Source organism: Lepidochelys kempii, chromosome 1, assembly GCF_965140285.1.
Source record: "Lepidochelys kempii isolate rLepKem1 chromosome 1, rLepKem1.hap1, whole genome shotgun sequence".
NCBI lineage: Eukaryota > Metazoa > Chordata > Testudines > Cheloniidae > Lepidochelys > Lepidochelys kempii.
The window spans coordinates 130,960,331-130,979,426 of NC_136380.1; the positions used below are offsets into that span (position 1 = coordinate 130,960,331).

The 19,096-nt window shown below is 40.9% G+C and overlaps 1 protein-coding gene across 6 annotated transcripts in view; it reads left to right on the forward strand.

Annotated features, from left to right (window-relative positions):
* The window catches only part of STS (steroid sulfatase), a 174,959-nt gene that overhangs the window by 55,230 nt on the left and 100,633 nt on the right, over positions 1–19,096 (forward strand). For all 6 annotated transcript variants that reach the window (XR_012160073.2, XM_073354359.2, XM_073354348.2 and 3 more), the window contains one exon: positions 9,291–9,427. Coding sequence is in view for 5 of the 6 variants with exons in the window: in XM_073354359.2 (XP_073210460.2) it covers positions 9,291–9,427 (137 nt within the window). In the remaining variant the exon portion in view is untranslated. The remainder of the gene's footprint in view (positions 1–9,290; positions 9,428–19,096) is intronic.

Below are 19,096 nucleotides of genomic sequence, written 5' to 3' on the forward strand. Positions count from 1 at the left end.
GTGGTCTCTGGGGCTGGCAGAACAGCAGCCAGCAGCTGTCAACTGGGTTGCCAGGGCAGCAGCCAGAATTCAGTCCTGGGCCCGCTGGAGCAGCTGGGCAGTGTGCTGACCACTAGAGCAGTAGTCCCTGGACGTTTGGAGCAGCGACCCCCCCTGGAGCTGGAGTGCCCCTGGAGCTGAAGTTGGGTCAGCACCCCTGGAGCTGGAGCAGCAGGGGCCTGGAGCAGATTGAGTTTCAAAGCCCGTCTGCTGAGATCACAGGCTTCTATGAATTTTTGTTTATTGCCCCTGACCTGTTCCAGACCTTTAGTAAGAAAGAATCTCAACCTTCCTTATGCCTCATCAGCACGTCGTTTAGTAAATGCTCTGGTGCAATCCAAAATTTCAAAATGTCCGAGGCATATTTTAAACTTCTTTGGAATTGGCAGAGTAAAAGCACCTCCATGTTTTTTCAGTATACCTCTCTCTACTAAACTCACATGGCTGACTACCATCATGGAAAAAACAAGTGAAATCAGACTTTTGGAAAAATTATATTTGCATAGTTAAAATTGGCTCATAACTGAGAGTTATGGTAATAATGCTACTTAAGCATTTTTCATGCAGATACAGATGAAACCTCTGCTCTAACGTCATGGATTGTATAACCATAATTCTCTGAAGTCTGTGGTGACAGCTAATAAACATATCATTAAAAGAAATTACCTTTTATCCTATTCTATTCCAGTCACAATTTGCGTAGTCAAAGCCCTGAAACACATTTATAGCATACACCAGTTTAGCTCTCATCCTATTTAGTACAGCTGTGAGTTAAAGCTTTTTGATGTTTCACCAAGGCTTAAAAGCAGGCACCAGGCATACTGTACAGGTCTCATTTTGTACAAAAAATTACTATGTTCTTAATTCTAGAATTTAAAGAACTCTGAAATCAGATGCTTTTCATGACTCCCAAAGAAACTAACTAGCTGATTAAGGCAAGACACTCATGTACTTGGATATAGTTTAAAAATTGTATACATATGAATGTATCTGTACAGTTTAAAAAAACCTGACGAATTAATATCTGATTGAGCACCAGTTGAGCACTTAACTTGTATGTTTGCCCCTTCCGTCTGCCCTCTTCTGTTTTGTTGTTTCAGAGTGTAAGTTATTTAAGGAAGGAACCATGCACTCTTGTGTCTGTACAGCTTCTTACACTCTGTGGGTGAACCTGTTAATAATAATAATAATAATCATTAATAATAATTAATAATAATTTAGGAATCATTTTGTCAGCAAGCTAGATCTGTGACACAGTTTGCTAGTGACAGATTGCATTATAAATGGAGCAGTTGTAACAAGCATTGGATCTGTATTTCTGTATTGGGTTCCATGCATGTTTGGTTTTTCAGTTACAAAAAAACTGTGGGTGGATAAGGAATCTTAAATGTTCTTTTTGTCAGAAAGAATCATTCAATTTTTTTTTTTTTTGGTGGGGGAAAAGTCTGCATATATGCCCATAAACTGCAAGGAAAGTATAACTGTGTGTATGAATACTGTGTATCGTAAGCATTTAAAACTGACATGGGTATTAAATTGTAGATATCAAAAACATATTGGCAATGTGACTGCTTGGAAAAATCATTTAACATAGGCAGAGATAACAAAGACACATCCTAGTTTAAAATATCTTCCTAGTCACAGCCAAGTTTCCCATTTACTCACTCACACCACTGTTTTTTTATAAGCCCCCCCAAAATGGTCCACACTTCCTTTTCCTGGTCAAAATATTGCAAGTGTGAGATGTTTAGCTTATTTTAGATCATATCTTTTAAAAATCAGAAAGATTTCGAAGAAAACAGCCAGGTTTTTAAGCACAATGAAAGTGTACAAGAAAAATGAATTTCTGACACAAAGACCCAATCTAAGGAGCTTATCCTGCTTCCATGAAGTCAATGCAAGTTTTGCCATTTACTGCTAAAGGAGCAAGATTGAGACCTAAATGAAATTTGTACAATCGGTACAGCCAAAGAGTGATAGTCCGATCTTGAAGTGGGTGCAAGTAGCCGTAGCGAATAAGCATGGAAATAATTCACTGATGAGATTAATTTTAAAGAGGTTTAAATGGGGAGAAGAATGTTTTGTGAAAAAAGGAGAGAGGGAGTTCCAAGCAGAGAATTAGTTACCACAAAATACCAGTTAGATTTGCATCCATAGGTACAGATATACTGTTAACTGTTTATGCCCAGAATATCTTGAAATTCCTGCCTACCAGATTGCTTCTCAGTCACTTATGTTTGATGCCATATGTCAATGTTCCTTCCTCACTCTGAACTCTAGGGTACAGATGTGAGGACCTGCATGAAAAAAACCCTAAGCTTATTTTTACCAGCTTAGGTTAAAACTTCCCCAAGGTACAAACTATTTTACCTTTTGCCCCTGGACTTTATTGCTGCCACCACCAAGCGTCTAACAAATATATAAAAAGAGCCCGCTTGGAAATGTCTTTCCCCACCAAAATCCCCCCAAGTCCTACACCCCCTTTCCTGGGGAAGGCTTGATAAAAATCCTCACCAATTTGTACAGGTGAACACAGACCCAAACCCTTGGATCTTAAGAACAATGAAAAAGCAATCAGATTCTTAAAAGAAGAATTTTAATTAAAGAAAAAGTAAAAGAATCACCTCTGTAAAATCAGGATGGTAAATACCTTACAGGGTAATCAGATTCAAAACACAGAGAATCCCTCTAGGCAAAACCTTAAGTTACAAAAAGACACAATAATAGGAATATACATTCCATTCAGCACAACTTATTTTATCAGCCATTTAAACAAAACAGAATCTAATGCATATCTAACTAGATTGCTTATTAACCTTTTACAGGAGTTCTGGCCTGCATTCCTGCTCTGGTCCCGGCAAAAGACAACACACAGACAGCGAACCCTTTGTTTCCCGCCCCCCTCCAGCTTTGAAATTATCTTGTCTCCTCATTGGTCCTTTTGGTCAGGTGCCAGCGAGGTTGTCTTAGCTTCTTAATCCTTTACAGGTGAAAGGGTTTTTTTCTCTGGCCAGGAGGGATTTAAAGGTGTTTACCCTTCCCTTTATATTTATGACACCATAGGTATACATTTGGTCAGATTTTCAGCTGGCGTAAATCATGTTGCTCTATCAAAATCAATGGAATTATACTGATGTACACAAACTGAGGATCTGGTCCAATTATTTTGAATATGTGTAACTGTGTGGCAAAATTTGGACAGCAATATTTTTAATATGCTGTATCAGCTGGAAAGTTTGTAGCTTGTCTTTCAGATTGCAAGTTGATTTGGAAGTCATAGTGAGGAAATAAAAATGGAGCCCTGTGATGTCCTATTTATATTAATTTGCCAGTTTTGAATCACACTCACACTTACAAAGTGTGAGCCCCACTTGCTGTTCTACTACAGTGGCATTACTACTGGGCATATTTGTGGTGACAATCAATGATACTGATGCACAAAAAGAAGTAAAGAAAAGACACGTAGATTGCTTTCTGTGGCATTCACAAGGCAATAAATGGCGGGGGGGAGGAATTATGGAGCTGAATCTCATTTTTTACTAAGGTAAAAGTAGGCTATAAAGTAGGGGTACAACTTAGACCCACATGAAGAACTAGAGCAGACTAAAGAGACCTTAGTGTCAATAAGAATCAGGCCCTACAACAGAGAGAATAAAATAAATATGTAGATAATATCACGGATAGTTAAGTATATATTTAAGAATGTCTAATGACATATTTACATGACTTTTCTTTACTGAATTGGAATAATTGCATGTTTCATGTCAACATAAACATTTCTTGCTGTACTTTCAGCAAAAGAAACTTAGATATGTTGAAACTGAAAGCTCTCTCTTAGTGTGCATACAGGATAGCGGCAATACATTTTCAAAGGAGATTTAACAGAAGTGCTCCAGTTAATAAAAAAGGAGTTAAATTGTTATTGTCAAATCGCCCTCCCACCTACTAGCTGAGATGCCATTCCATTTTCAAGGTTGCAGTAGAAGCAGTCAGTATTCTCCTCAAAGAGGCTTGGCATGAGATAAATGACTGTCTTTAAAAGATCAAAGGATATTAATAGGCAAGACTCCTCTCCACCTGACAGACAGCTGTCAGTCAGAGCTTGTCAATTTGAGCTGCAAACTGTAAAGAGGAAATTTTGTTAACCCTGTAACATACCTAAACCACTGCCCACAGCTGGAATACCAAATGTTATGCTTATTGCTGAAAGCAGCTAGAAGAGCCTTTCTGAAACCTTAGTGCAATTAACAGACCAGGATGTGGGGGGATCAAGGGGTGAGAGTGAGTGACCACAAGGAGCAAACATGACCCTGTGCCCTCCTGACTTGACCTTTTTCTGAAGCATGTGGTTTTGCAAGATGGAAAGTCTGGCAATAGTTAACTATTGCTGAGTGAAATAAAGCTGGTTACCTGGTGGAAAGCAACACACTACAGACTGGAAAACTGCATACTTAATTTAGCTTCTGCTCAGCCATTTTTTTTTGTTGATAAACAAGCTATGTAATACTAACAAATTGGATATAAAAAGAGAAGAAATCTGATCTCAATGGACACTTGGACACCTGTCAAGTTTCTCTGCAGACACAAGGCTGGCCACCGGACGTCTACAGTTATCCATGTGAGACATCCTCAAGACCCTGGGTGAATATGAATCTGGGGGTAATTTGAGGTACTCTACTAACCTGTTGCAGATGTGTGTAAGTGTTGGAGACTAACTAAAGTAAAGCACTTTTGTTTGCCTGTTTGTATCAACTATATCAGCCGGATGGCTGTGTCCCCATTGATTTATTTCCTGCCACCGCCTTGCAAAGAGTAAAGTTACCAAGAGCTTTGGGTTCAGCAAAACCCTGGGTAACAAAACCAGTGAATGATTTTGAGTGTACCTCTTCATGAAAGTTAGATCTTTGTCACAGTGGCTTTTTTTAATATTATTCTTTTACAACTGTCATCCCATGAAAATAAGCCTTTGTTATGGATGTGGTGATGGTCACCTTTAATAGTACTGGTGTAAATCTAGCACTGCTGTGTTGTTAGAAACTGACAGTTTGTATGCAATTTAAGGTTCGTGCATGGCCCCACAGTATGCCAACATTTTTATGGCTGACTTAGAACAACGCTTCCTCAGCTCTCGTCCCCTAACGCCCCTACTCTACTTGCTCTATATTGATGACATCTTCATCATCTGGACCCATGGAAAAGAAGCTCTTGAGGAATTCCACCATGATTTCAACAATGTCCATCCCACCATCAACCTCAGCCTGGTCCAGTCCACACAAGAGATCCACTTCCCGGACACTACAGTGCTAATAAACCATGGTCACATAAACGCCACCCTATACCAGAAACCTACTGACTGCTATTCCTACCTACATGCCTCCAGCTTTCACCCTGACCACACCACACGATCCATTGTCTACAGCCAAGCTCTGCGATACAACCGCATTTGCTCCAACCCCTCGACAGAGACAAACACCTACAAGATCTCTATCAAGCATTCTTACAACTACAGTACCCACCTGCGGAAGTGAAGAAACAGATTGATAGAGCCAGAAGAGTTCCCAGAAGTAACCTACTACAGGACAGGCCTAACAAAGAAAATAACAGAACGCCACTAGCCGTCACCTTCAGCCCCCAACTAAAACCCCTCCAACGCATTATTAAGGATCTACAACCTATCCTGAGGGATGACCCAACACTCTCACAAATCTTGGGAGACAGGCCAGTCCTTGCCTACAGACAGCCCCCCAACCTGAAGTGAATACTCACCAGCAACCACATACCACACAACAGAACCACTAACCCAGGAACCTATCCTTGCAACAAAGCCCGTTGCCAACTGTGCCCACATATCTATTCAGGGGACACCATCACAGGGCCTAATAACATCAGCCACACTATCAGAGGCTCGTTCACCTGCACATCTACCAATGTGATATATGCCATCATGTGCCATCTATGCCCCTCTGCCATGTACATTGGTCAAACTGGACAGTCTCTACGTAAAAGAATAAATGGACAAATATCAGATGTCAAGTATTATAACATTCATAAACCAGTCGGAGAACACTTCAATCTCTCTGGTCACGCGATTACGGACATGAAAGTTGCGATATTACAACAGAAAAACTTCAAATCCAGACTCCAGCGAGAGACTGCTGAATTGGAATTCATTTGCAAATTGGATACAATTACCTTAGGCTTGAATAGAGACTGGGAGTGGCTAAGTCATTATGCAAGGTAACCTATTTCCCTTGTTTTCCTAACCTCTCCCTCCCCCTCCCCCCCCAGTTCCTCAGACGTTCTTGTTAAACCCTGGTTTGTGCTGGAAATGGCCCACCTTGATTATCATACACATTGTAAGGAGAGTGATCACTTTACATAAGCTATTACCAGCAGGAGAGTGGGGTGTGGGGAGAGAAAACCTTTTGTAGTGATAAACACCCATTTTTTCATGATTTGTGTGTATAAAAACATCTTCTGTATTTTCCACAGTATGCATCCGATGAAGTAAGCTGTAGCTCATGAAAGCTTATGCTCAAATAAATTGGTTAGTCTCTAAGATGCCACAAGTACTCCTTTTCTTTATGCAATTTAAGTTATCTCTGATACTAACAGCTGAAAATCTATTTTTTAAGTAATGGGAAGAATATATGAGAAATTGTGTTATTCCCAGTTTATGGTAACAGTCTTTATTTTGTGAATTCTTCTTTCCCAAATAATCTCCCAGGTCCAGATCCTCAAACACCTACTGAAATAATGTGAGTGAGGCACCTAAATACCTTTGAGTATCTGGACTTAATTAGAGCTGAACAGATAAAAATCCAATACAAAACAAATCATCTGCCTAGTAGAAGTATTTAACTAAAGGACAAACAATATTGTATTAGAAATGTTGGGGAAACTTTTAAAACATCACTTAATATTGGGGCTTGCCTACTATAGATAGCCCTTAATGATTTGCCAGTACAGAGCATAGGTGAGACAGTATCATAAACCTAAACAACAAATAACTGACCTTGAAATTCAAGTTGAAATGGGTTTGTTTTCTCTTGAACTTTAAATGTTGACATGCTCTAAAAAATTTTAATTTGACTTAAAAGAGTCTGCTAAATAATTTGTAGCTACAGTAATTAAAGATTCTGTTAACAGGAGACTTGGCTTATAGTCTAGCAAAGTCCAACAAGTCATAAGGATAAGAGTGATATTCTATACCTTGCAATAAATTGATCGCTTATAAAAAACATTTTTCTTTAGGGATTTTTTTGCTCATAAAGTTTATCCAGCATTTTACAGAATTAGTAAAAAAAAAAAATAATAAATAAGCCAATATAAACATGGGCAGACAGAGATAAGAGAGAGAAAATGAGAACCAAGGACCCAGATTGTCCCCTCCCACAAGAACCTATAAGACAAATGGGAAGTGTAGTCCATCTAGAGAACCTGGCCTATTGAGTAGAATCTGAATTACATGACGCATTTGAGTTATCACTCCCAAGGCATCGTGGCATATTTCCAAAGCATTGATGTATAATTTTTTTCAGCTGAAATGTGTTCAGTTTTTCAACAAAACATCAACATTTTCTGCAGAAAGCAGACATTTTTATGAGGAAAAATTCTCCTAGTCCATAAATCAATTTTCCAAAAATTCACCTAGTCCATAAATCAAAAATAGTTTTGATTGAAAACTTTTGATGAGCTTTAGCCAATGTATGCTCATAGAATTAAGACAGGATGCTTTTTTTTTTTTTCTAAAATATATGCTCTGGGAGTTATTTTGGGTAAGCTCTATTGCCTGTGATATACAGGAGGACAGACCAAAAGATCACAGTGGTCCATTCTGGCCTTGGAATCTATGAATTCTTGGCCTGCAGAAGGGAGACGTTTTACTACAGATCTCTCATGGAAACAGCCACGGCCAATGGGAAGGGAGTGAAGTGAACAGATACATAAATACACCAGAATAATTTGTTTGTTTTTCTTTAGAATGATGTATGGGAATTTTAGCAATTTCTTTCATCAGGGGGCTTTTGACAGGTTTTACAGGCCCTTTAGAGCTGAAAAAGAGATCCTTCTTAGTTTAAAGGTTAAAAGTTTATTGCATTGTTTTCCTTACCTCATGTCAAAGTATGGCTTTCTGGCTCAGCACGTTAATATTGTATTTTGTTGTGGTGGTGTTTTTTGTTGTTGTTTTTTTAGAGGGGCGGGGGTTGTTTTTTGTTTTTAACCACCTGAAGTTCAATAAGTACAAACAGTATGGGATGGGAAATGTACAACAGAAAAAAACTGCTCTGACCTGTGTGTTGCAAGGTGCCAATCTAGACACACTGTACCATAGCTGCTCTTATGGTTCAGCTGAAAATTACAGTGTTGTAGTATTATAACAATAAGCACAACTAGTCATTGTTAATACTCTTGAGTAATGTCCCTCACACTAGGATTGTAATGCAAAAATCCATACTTATCTAAGATTTCCCTTCAGTTCCCTTCCCTCAATTCCCTTTAAGCCTTCTGGATTAAGACATATATATTGTCAGATCCTATGAAGAGCAAAATTGAAACTTTGTTGTTGTTGTGGGGTTTTATTTTTTCCTTTTTTTATTAGAGAATAATCCAATGAGAAAATGGCTTGAAATGAATGGAGAGTGGATATTGTTACAAGAGAAAAATATTTTTTTCTACCTCTCTCTATATTAGGCATAACTTTTGCGATGCTCTTATGTTCGGTTCCAGGTGATAGCTAGATATTTTTGGCCCCTATTTTTGCTTATGCTAAACCTGGTAGTTGTTAAATGTCCATATGCTGAGCTTGCCAAGAAGAAAGTTGGCTAAGCATCTTGTTTGGTTCGGGGATTGTATATCTTTTAAACTATGCATTGTTCTAGTGCTTCCTGGCAAGGTCAAAGAGAGAAAAAAAAAAAGGCAAGTGGCTAGGTCCATTTAGTGCCTCACTCTGTACAATGATTGTGCCAGTGTTTTTTGAACAGGTATAACAACTAATCTAACAGAAGGGTTAATTGGCTGTATTTCTTATCTTCAATACAGTATGAATTAAGAGTGGCATTTCTAACATGAGATTTCAGAATTGCTCTATAAATATTTTGTTAGTCCTTTCCCTATATAATATTTCTTCTGTTCTGTAGAGCATGCATGTAGAAAGACTTCATTGTTAGAAATGTTGCTAACATTTTATTGCTGTCCAAGTGATTTACTTCTGGATTTTTTATTTTATTTATTTTTTTTATTTATTTCAGGAATGCTGATGCACCATTTCTTCTTTTCCTGTCCTACCTTCAAGTCCACACTGCTCTATATGCATCAAAGGATTTCAAAGGAAAGAGCAAACATGGCTTATATGGGGATGCTGTAGAGGAAATAGACTGGGGTGTAGGTATGTTGCACATTTATCTTAAATGAGTTTAAAAATTTTCACAGATGTTTCTTTAACCTTTATTAGAAATTTGTGACAATTCCACTGCATGCAAAATCTGCTCTGGTAAGGAGAAAACTAAACAATTACTATGTAGTAATACTTATTGCTTAGATGCTGTGTCATGCTCAGGTGCTAGTGATACTGTGTCTCTTGATATCATATGAATTCGGTATAAATTCTGCAAGCTGCAAGTCATCAGACGGAAAGCTGAATTCAGGAGACTTCATAGGGCTGTCATCAAAAGAACTAACGATAAAATAACAGCAAAGTCTTAATATGTACTGTTATTGCTAATTCTTAGTAAGCACAATATATAATGAGTAATTCTTTCATATTGGTGAAATCAGTCAAGTGGGTCCACTTCTCTGGGCACAATACAGCCAAAAGGCAAATAAGTCACCTCTCAAGGCACGGACTCCCTGATGTCACAGAGAGCAGTAAGTTATCAAATCGTTCAATGGGCCTACTTTATTTCTGGGCATATTGGAATGACTCTCCATTTCTAGAGGTAATCACCTGTGAAAACAACTCACAGTTCATACTTGAAACAATCAGGTGAAAGTAGAACAGTACTAAAAGATAATGATCATCTTGCATTCCTCCTCCCTACCTACCCCAAGCCAATTCTGGTTTTAGTAAAGCCAAGTAAAAAATTACTTTCTTCAAATAAGCAATATTTACTAAATTACTAGAAACAGTCGTTCAATATATCGTCTCAATATAAGATGCATGCTTAATAGTACGCTTTCAAACAATGTATTTTGATTGCAAGCATGTAGAGTTCGACTCCATATACATTTCTATTCATATCAGCATCAAGAAATTCAGACTACAAATGGCAAGGGATGAACGGGCTGCAGTGATTGTTTAGAAAAGTACATAAAGGGATTTGTAATATACATAGGGCAATATTTGAATAGATAGGTAAAAAACATGGAAGTAGTGAAGCATTTTAAATGGGATGAGTATCCTTCTTGTAGGCAACTGGACCTCAAAAACTGTTCTATATATGAAATTTATTCAAGTGAGGGAGACTTGCACTCAATCTTCCTTACTCCCTCAACTTTCACCACTCCTCGTGGTGCTATGGTAAACACTATGACTAAGTTGGTTGTTTGCTACAGTCTTAGCGTTAGACTGTCATATGTTTGGTGAACATCCATGTTGTCATGCTCTCCAAGCCATTAGTATGTCTGTGACATCATGTCCTTTCCTCTACCTCTGCTTCCAGTTTGATGTCTTCATACACAGTAGTAAGAATTAGGCAAATCTAATTCACTACTTGCTACTGCCATTCATTACCTCAGCTTAACTTTGTTCACCTGTTGAGACAGTTTACAGTTGTGGCCACTGAATACAAGCAACTAGTTGGAGACAAAAACAACAGACTAGCTGATCCTGAAGCACTAGTATTGTAGAGTTGTTTACAGATTGAGTGTCACTATCCAACGGTACCACTGGACTCTCAGGGAATACTTTAAACACACCAAGCAGCAAGTTGCAACGTCAAAAAGATATAGTTAAAACAATTTGGGACCTACCAGATAGCCAGGATCTGGCTTTATTCTCCTTGATGTTTTGAATCATATGTAGTCCGTTGTAAACAGAGACAGTTCCAGATATGATATAGTGAATAACCTCTGGTCTTCCACAGACTCCATTGCTCTTTTCTTTTCTTTTCTTTTCTTTTCTTTTCTTTTCTTTTCTTTTCTTTTCTTTTTCATTACAATATGTCATAAAAGGATGAGTAGCAGCAGAACTAAACACCCAGGGCCAGATCCTCAACTAGTGGAGTTCTGTCAGTTTATCCTAGCTGAGGATCTGGTCCCACAGTCTGGCTGATTTTTGGTAAGAGTGATTTGTTCTCAGGTTGCCTATTAGCTTCAAATGAAAGGAAAATTTTAAGTTCTTATAGATACATTCTTTCCATAATTACAACTATAAAGAAAAGAACTGTTGCTGGGATGTTCAAAGGAGCCTGAGGTAGTTGGGTACCCACCTCCCATGGAAATAGGCACCTAACTTCCCTAGGCTCTTTTAAAAATCAAAGTTTAAATGCCTGAGAGTAAGCATAGGTCTGACAAACTAGACATTTAATGTATTGCTCACATCAGTGGTCAGCATGCCGACTTTGATTTCTACGCTGGTACTTCAGCATCTGTGCTAGGAAATACAAGCAATATTAGTTGAAACAGCTGGCCTAAAAAAGTGAAAAACTGCAAACTTCTCTTAAAGGGAAGTTTGATCCTATGTTGACAAAGCACAAGTAACTAGCTACACACAGAAAAATATAAATGTGGGGGGACCACAGAAATGTCAACTTGACATGAAGGGTTGATTCACAAAAGGACTTAGGCATCTAACCGCCAATATAAGTACCTAAATAACAGAATCAGCCCCCGCTTAGGTGCTGCCAAACACTGTAGGCTTCTAAACTCAATCGATGCCAACATTTTTGCTGTACAATTTCCCTAAGTGCCTGTGTTTCTTCTGTTCATGCACACTGCAGTCCCATGCCAGTTATCCGGATGCCTAACTCCCAGTGTGATGCATGAATCGGGGAAAGATAGGTGTTCCTCCACCTAACTTTCCAGCAAGGCCCCATTTGGTAAGCATGCTCTGAGCTTGCCTACTCTATCAGGCCCCTGTAGATGACATGCTTACACAAAACAGCCAGGGTGGAGGTAGACCTCCTGCATAACTTTTAATCCAGTGGTTAGGGTACTAATCTGGGATGTGAAAGACTCATGGTTCAAGTCCCCACTTTGCTGGAGGGGAGAAGGGATCTGAACTGGGTTGTGTGACCTCTCAGGTGAGTGTCTGAACTGGGGCTATGAGATATTTTTAAGTGGGACTCTCTCAGTCTCTTCTGTTGAAGCTGCTCCACTGTGGTTAGATCATTTAAGAAAAACTGAAGCAGGGGAACTGGACCCTGGGTTTCCTTTCTCCCCGGGGAGTTCTCAATCTACCATGCTACAGAGTCATTCTCATGCTTGCTGCCCCCTCTCTGATCCAATGATTCCTTCACTATTTGTCCACAGTGGAACAGCTTCAACTGGAAAAATTGAGGGAGCACCCCTTCCTCCCCCATCAGAATATCTTATAGCCTAGTGGCTAGGGTATTCATCTGAGAGGTGGCATGTCCCAGTACATATCCCTCTCTCTCTTCAGGGCTTGAGGGCTTGTCTATACTGGCAAGTTTTGTCACCAAAAACTGGCTTTTGGCGACAAAACAGTGATAGTGTACACACTGCAATGTCACTTTTTTTGAAAAAAAAAATGCCTAGGTTTGGCGACAAAAAACTTCCACCCCTGCGAGAGACTTTTGTCTTTTCCCTTCCCTTTATTGTCGACAAACAGCCAATGTAGACACCACAGTGTTGGTTTTTTTTTCTATTTTATTGGCCTCCAGAAAGTATCCCACAATTCCCATGCTGCCACTCTGGTCAGTGGTTTGAATTCTGCTGCCCTGCAGCCAACCCGCCCCTCCCCCTTGCAAGCTCCTGGAATTTTAAATCTCATTTCCTGCTTGCTGGCTTCCCAGAGGAGCTTCCCAGGTGGCTTCCCAGGTGAGCATGGCTAGCTATTGCACCAAACGCGCTCCTGCTTGGACCACCGGTGAGTTGTTGGATCTGATCAGTATATGGGGAGAGGAGTCTGTTCAGTAGCAGCTGCGAGTGAGCCATAGGAATCGTGACACATATGGGCAAATTTCTCTAGAATGCTGCTTTTGCTAGGCAAGCAACAGAGCGGATGATAAAAGTTATGGAGGATCAGACGGAGATGCTCAAGTCTTTGATACAGCTGCAGACTGAACAGATCCGAGGTCGAGCGCCACTGCAACAGATGCACAATTCTTTGCCAACCCCACCCCCCTCTATGCCCACATATTCCTTTTTACTTCACAGCACTCCTGAGTTTCTCCATCGCTCCACCCCCTCTGTCAGCTTGTACAGTGATAGCTGGAGCTACACACAATTGTTAGGTTTTACCCTTTTTAACAATGAATAAAGGCTAAGGTATTTCTACAAAAGCGTATAGCAATCAATTCACTCTTGGGAACAAGCTTCTAAAGCATTGTGTTGCGTGGATCTTGGGACCCAAAATTGCACAGGGATGCAACAGGAAAGCATCTCCAAAGCAGACATGTGTTACTGCCCCTCACTGTCAAAGTGATTCCTCAAAGCCTCTCTGATGTTAATAGCAGCCCTCTGGGCTCCTCAGACAGCCCTAGCATCTGGCTGTTCAAACTGTGCAGCCAAGCACTCTGCCTTAGTGCTCCACACCTGAGCAAACATTTCACCCTTAGATTCACACAGATTATGCAAAGTGCAGCATGCAGCTATGACCACGGGAATATTATCCTCGGTAAAGTCTAGCCTGCAATTTAAACACCTCCAGCCAGCTTTCAAACAGCCAAAGGCACATTTTACTACCATGCGGCACCTGCTCAGCCTGTTATTAAAATGCTCCTTGTTGCTGTCCAGGTGTCCTATGAAAGGTTTCATGAGCCAGGTTGTAAGGGTAAGCTGGGTCTTCCAGGATTACTATGGGCATTTCCACATCTCCCACTGTGAACTTGTGGTCTGGAAAGAAAGTCCCCACCTATAGGTTTCTGAACAGGCCACTGTTCCTGAAGATGCATGCGTCATGCATCTTTCTAGACCAGCCTGCATTGATGTCCATGAAATGCCCCCCAGTGATCCACAAGCGCCTGAAACACCATGGAGAAGTATCCCTCCCTATTGATGTGTTCCGAGGCAAGGTGGTCTGTGCTAAAATTGGAATGTGTGTGGCCATCAATCGCCCCGCCACAGTTAGGGAAACCCATCTCTGCAAAGCCATCTACTATTTCATCCACATTTCCCAGAGTCACGGTCCTATGCAGCAGGATGCAATTTATTTCCCTGCATACTTGGAGTAATACAGCCCCAACAGTGGACTTTCCTACTCCAAATTGATTTGCAACAGACTGGTAGCAATCTGGATTTGCCAGCTTCCACACAGCAATTGCAACACACTTCTCTACCGAAAGGGCAACTCTCATTCTGGTGTCCTTGCACCACAGGTCGGGGGACAGCTCAGCACATAGCTCCATGAAGGCTGCTTTATGCATCCTAAAGTTCTGTGCCCACTGGTCATCATCCCACACCTGCATGACAATGCGATCCCACCAGTCAGTGCTAGCCCAAAAGCGACTACCATATACAGCTGCTCTGTGAATGCGCAAAGCGCTGATAAGTTGCTGCCATCCATATCACACTCGGGTGCCTGTGATTCATCATCTGCTAACTTTGCAAGTAACTCGGCGAGTAACTATGCTGCTATGCGCAATGTCCTCAGACAGCTAACGGCGCATAGGAGAGAAGTGCGGGATCCATCCTCTCTCACTGCAGATGCTGGCACACACTACAAAAGAATGACAGTTGGTAAAACAGCGCGAAAGGAAGCCAGAGACCTTTGGAGGGGTGGGACACAAAGCGGTGCACAGTGGTACATTTTGCACATCCCAGGATGTGCCGCACTCCATTTCAGCATTCCCACAACACCTAGCGACAGACGGTGTCACCAGGCACTGTGGGATACATACCCACAGACCATTGCTCTCGCTGTTGACAAAAGTGCCCCGAATGTGGACACGATCTGTTGACAGAGGGAGCAAATGTAGACATGCTTTGGCGACTTTGTTTTTGTTAATTTTTGCTTGGCGACATTAATTTCATTGAAAAAATTTGCCGGTGTAGACAAGCCCTGAGTATCCTAGCCACTGGGCTAAAAGTTGTCTCCCTCCCCATCATGTACCTAACTTTCTTGTGAATATAGCTCAAAATCCTTAAATTAAACAGAACCTAATTATAGCCAGGCAAATAGAAAGTATAGAAAACCACATTAGAGCAGTTTACTTGAAACTGGACACACCACCCCTCAGCTGAGTACTTGAGCAACATTTTGCTTCTAGTCTTAAACACGGTCATCCATGAGCTGCTCAATGTAGGGAAATGTCACAGAAAATCTTTGTTGGTGGGTAATGAGAAAGTGCGAACAGCTGTAATGCAGTTGTGACTGTCATATTCCAGAGATTAAGAACTTGTGTCAAAAGCAGAAGCATGAAGGTGAATGAAAATTGTTCCCTGATTTTTGAGCCCAGTAACGCAGGTCAAAAAGAAGGATTTTGCTGTCATAAAGTACTTAAAGTAAGGAGGAGGCTTCTTAGTTTTTTCCCTCCAGAGTGAGAATCTTCAGTCAAGGAAAACTCTCCATTTTTTCAGGTTTCAGAGTAACAGCCGTGTTAGTCTGTATTCGCAAAAAGAAAAGGAGTACTTGTGGCACCTTAGAGACTAACCAATTTATTTGAGCATGAGCTTTCGTGAGCTACAGCTCACTTCATCGGATGCATACCGTGGAAACTGCAGCAGACTTTATATATACACAGAGAATATGAAACAATACCTCCTCCCACCCCACTGTCCTGTTGGTAATAGCTTATCTAAAGTGATCATCAGGTTGGGCCATTTCCAGCACAAATCCAGGTTTTCTCACCCTCCACCCCCCCACACAAATTCACTCTCCTGCTGGTGATAGCCCATCCAAAGTGACAACTCTTTACACAATGTGCATGATAATCAAGTTGGGCTATTTCCTGCACAAATCCAGGTTTTCTCACATCCCCCCCCACCCCCATACACACACAAACTCACTCTCCTGCTGGTAATAGCTCATCCAAACTGACCACTCTCCAAGTTTAAATCCAAGTTAAACCAGAACATCTGGGGGGGGTAGGAAAAAACAAGAGGAAACAGGCTACCTTGCATAATGACTTAGCCACTCCCAGTCTCTATTTAAGCCTAAATTAATAGTATCCAATTTGCAAATGAATTCCAATTCAGCAGTTTCTCGCTGGAGTCTGGATTTGAAGTTTTTTTGTTTTAAGATAGCGACCTTCATGTCTGTGATTGCGTGACCAGAGAGATTGAAGTGTTCTCCGACTGGTTTATGAATGTTATAATTCTTGACATCTGAATTGTGTCCATTTATTCTTTTACGTAGAGACTGTCCAGTTTGACCAATGTACATGGCAGAGGGGCATTGCTGGCACATGATGGCATATATCACATTGGTGGATGTGCAGGTGAACGAGCCTCTGATAGTGTGGCTGATGTTATTAGGCCCTGTGATGGTGTCCCCTGAATAGATATGTGGGCACAGTTGGCAACAGGCTTTGTTGCAAGGATAAGTTCCTGGGTTAGTGGTTCTGTTGTGTGGTATGTGGTTGTTGGTGAGTATTTGCTTCAGGTTGCGGGGCTGTCTGTAGGCAAGGACTGGCCTGTCTCCCAAGATTTGTGAGAGTGTTCGGTCATCCTTTAGGATAGGTTGTAGATCCTTAATAATGCGTTGGACGGGTTTTAGTTGGGGGCTGAAGGTGACGGCTAGTGACGTTCTGTTATTTTCTTTGTTAGGCCTGTCCTGTAGTAGGTAACTTCCACGGTATGCATCCGATGAAGTGAGCTGTAGCTCACGAAAGCTCATGCTCAAATAAATTGGTTAGTCTCTAAGGTGCCACAAGTACTCCTTCTCCATTTTTTGAGACTTAATCACCTAACCAACTATTAAAATAAATAGAGAGTTTTCCTTCTTAATTTTAGCAGGGGAGTTGACACAAAGGCAGGTGGATGAAATGCTTTTTAAAAAAAAATTATGTTTGAGGCATGTTAAATTGATACTTGATGATTATGATTACAATCCAGGTTCCAAATACTAAGTATAAGCTCACAGGATAAGCTTTGGGATCCTGTATTTCTACTGCTCATGCATGTTTCATGTGTATATAACAGAATTCAGTGCTTAAAGAGTTCATAGTTTTAATGCTGCTTCATATGACATGCCTTGGAGGGTTATTCTCTGACTAGTTAACATTTTAAATTTGTTTCAGTGTAGGCTAAGTACCTTATTATTTATATTAATGTTAGTTTATAGTTGTAGCAGGTGAAATAACCTCCCACTGTAAAAATGAACGGACTATAATCCCTTTTTCTTGCTGTATTTTTTTTAAATAACATAGTAGTGGATTTAATGTGGAAGTCTGAATGGATATGTGCTGAAATTATTTATGATAAAATTAAACCACGCTTGTATAATCACTACAAAGAGTTCTGGAGCCTCCCCACCGTAGCCTTATGTTACAGCTCTGTGAAGACATACCTCTTCAGAGACTCAGAAGCAGAGCTCTCTCTTCTGTTCTCCTTACAGTTGGGGGCGGGGGGGAGGGTTTCCTAACAGGGAGCCTTTTATTCCCCTGTAGAACAATCAGTGCTACATAGTTCATACATAAGGAAGAGCTAAGAAATGCTAGCTATACTCTGGGACAAACCAAACACCAGTAAGGTGTGGCCATTACATTGTGTGTCTTTATTATTATAAAGAGAATTCCATGAACTTCCAAATAAAATTAAAAACAGAATCTCCCCTCCCTCACCATATTCCTAAGCAGATGTCAACAAGGTGTACTTATGATGCTCATTAAGAAAAGGTGGAGGAAACAAACCATTTTGGATATGAAGTTTCTGTTTGGGAATCTCCTTAATAGTGTGGATAGTTAGTGTAGAAGAGAAAATAGGTGGGTCCTACCTAAAGTCAGTTCACATTTAGAAATGAAGATTCTGTAGAAAAACCTGAGTGTCTCTGGATTAAGTTTAGAAGTGCGTGCAACAAGAGTGATGTAGTGGTGGGAGTCTGCTATAGACCACCGGACCAGGGGGATGAGGTAGATGAGGCTTTCTTCCGGCAGCTCACGGAAGCTACTAGATCGCATGCCCTGATTCTCATGGGTGACTTTAATTTTCCTGATATCTGCTGGGAGAGCAATACAGCGGTGCATAGACAATCCAGGAAGTTTTTGGAAAGCGTAGGGGACAATTTCCTGGCGCAAGTGCTAGAGGAGCCAACTAGGGGGGGCGCTTTTCTTGACCTGCTGCTCACAAACCGGGTAGAATTAGTGGGGGAAGCAAAAGTGGATGGGAATCTGGGAGGCAGTGACCATGAGTTGGTTGAGTTCAGGATCCTGACGCAGGGAAGAAAGGTAAGCAGCAGGATACGGACCCTGGACTTCAGGAAAGCAGACTTCGACTCCCTCAGGGAACGGATGGCCAGGATCCCCTGGGGGACTAACTTGAAGGGGAAAGGAGTCCAGGAGAGCTGGCTGTATTTCAAGGAATCACTGTTGAGGTTACAGGGACAAACCATCCCAATGAGTCGAAAGAATAGTAAATATGGCAGGCGACCAGCTTGGCTTAATGGTGAAATCCTAGCGGATCTTAAACATAAAAAAGAAACTTACAAGAAGTGTAAGGTTGGACATATGACCAGGGAAGAGTATAAAAATATTGCTTGGGCATGTAGGAATGATATCAGGAGGGCCAAATCGCACCTGGAGCTCCAGCTAGCGAGAGATGTCAAGAGTAACAAGAAGGGTTTCTTCAGGTATGTTGGCAACAAGAAGAAAGCCAAGGAAAGTGTGGGCCCCTTACTGAATGAGGGAGGCAACCTAGTGACAGAGGATGTGGAAAAAGCTAATGTACTCAATGCTTTTTTTGCCTCTGTCTTCACTAACAAGGTCAGCTCCCAGACTGC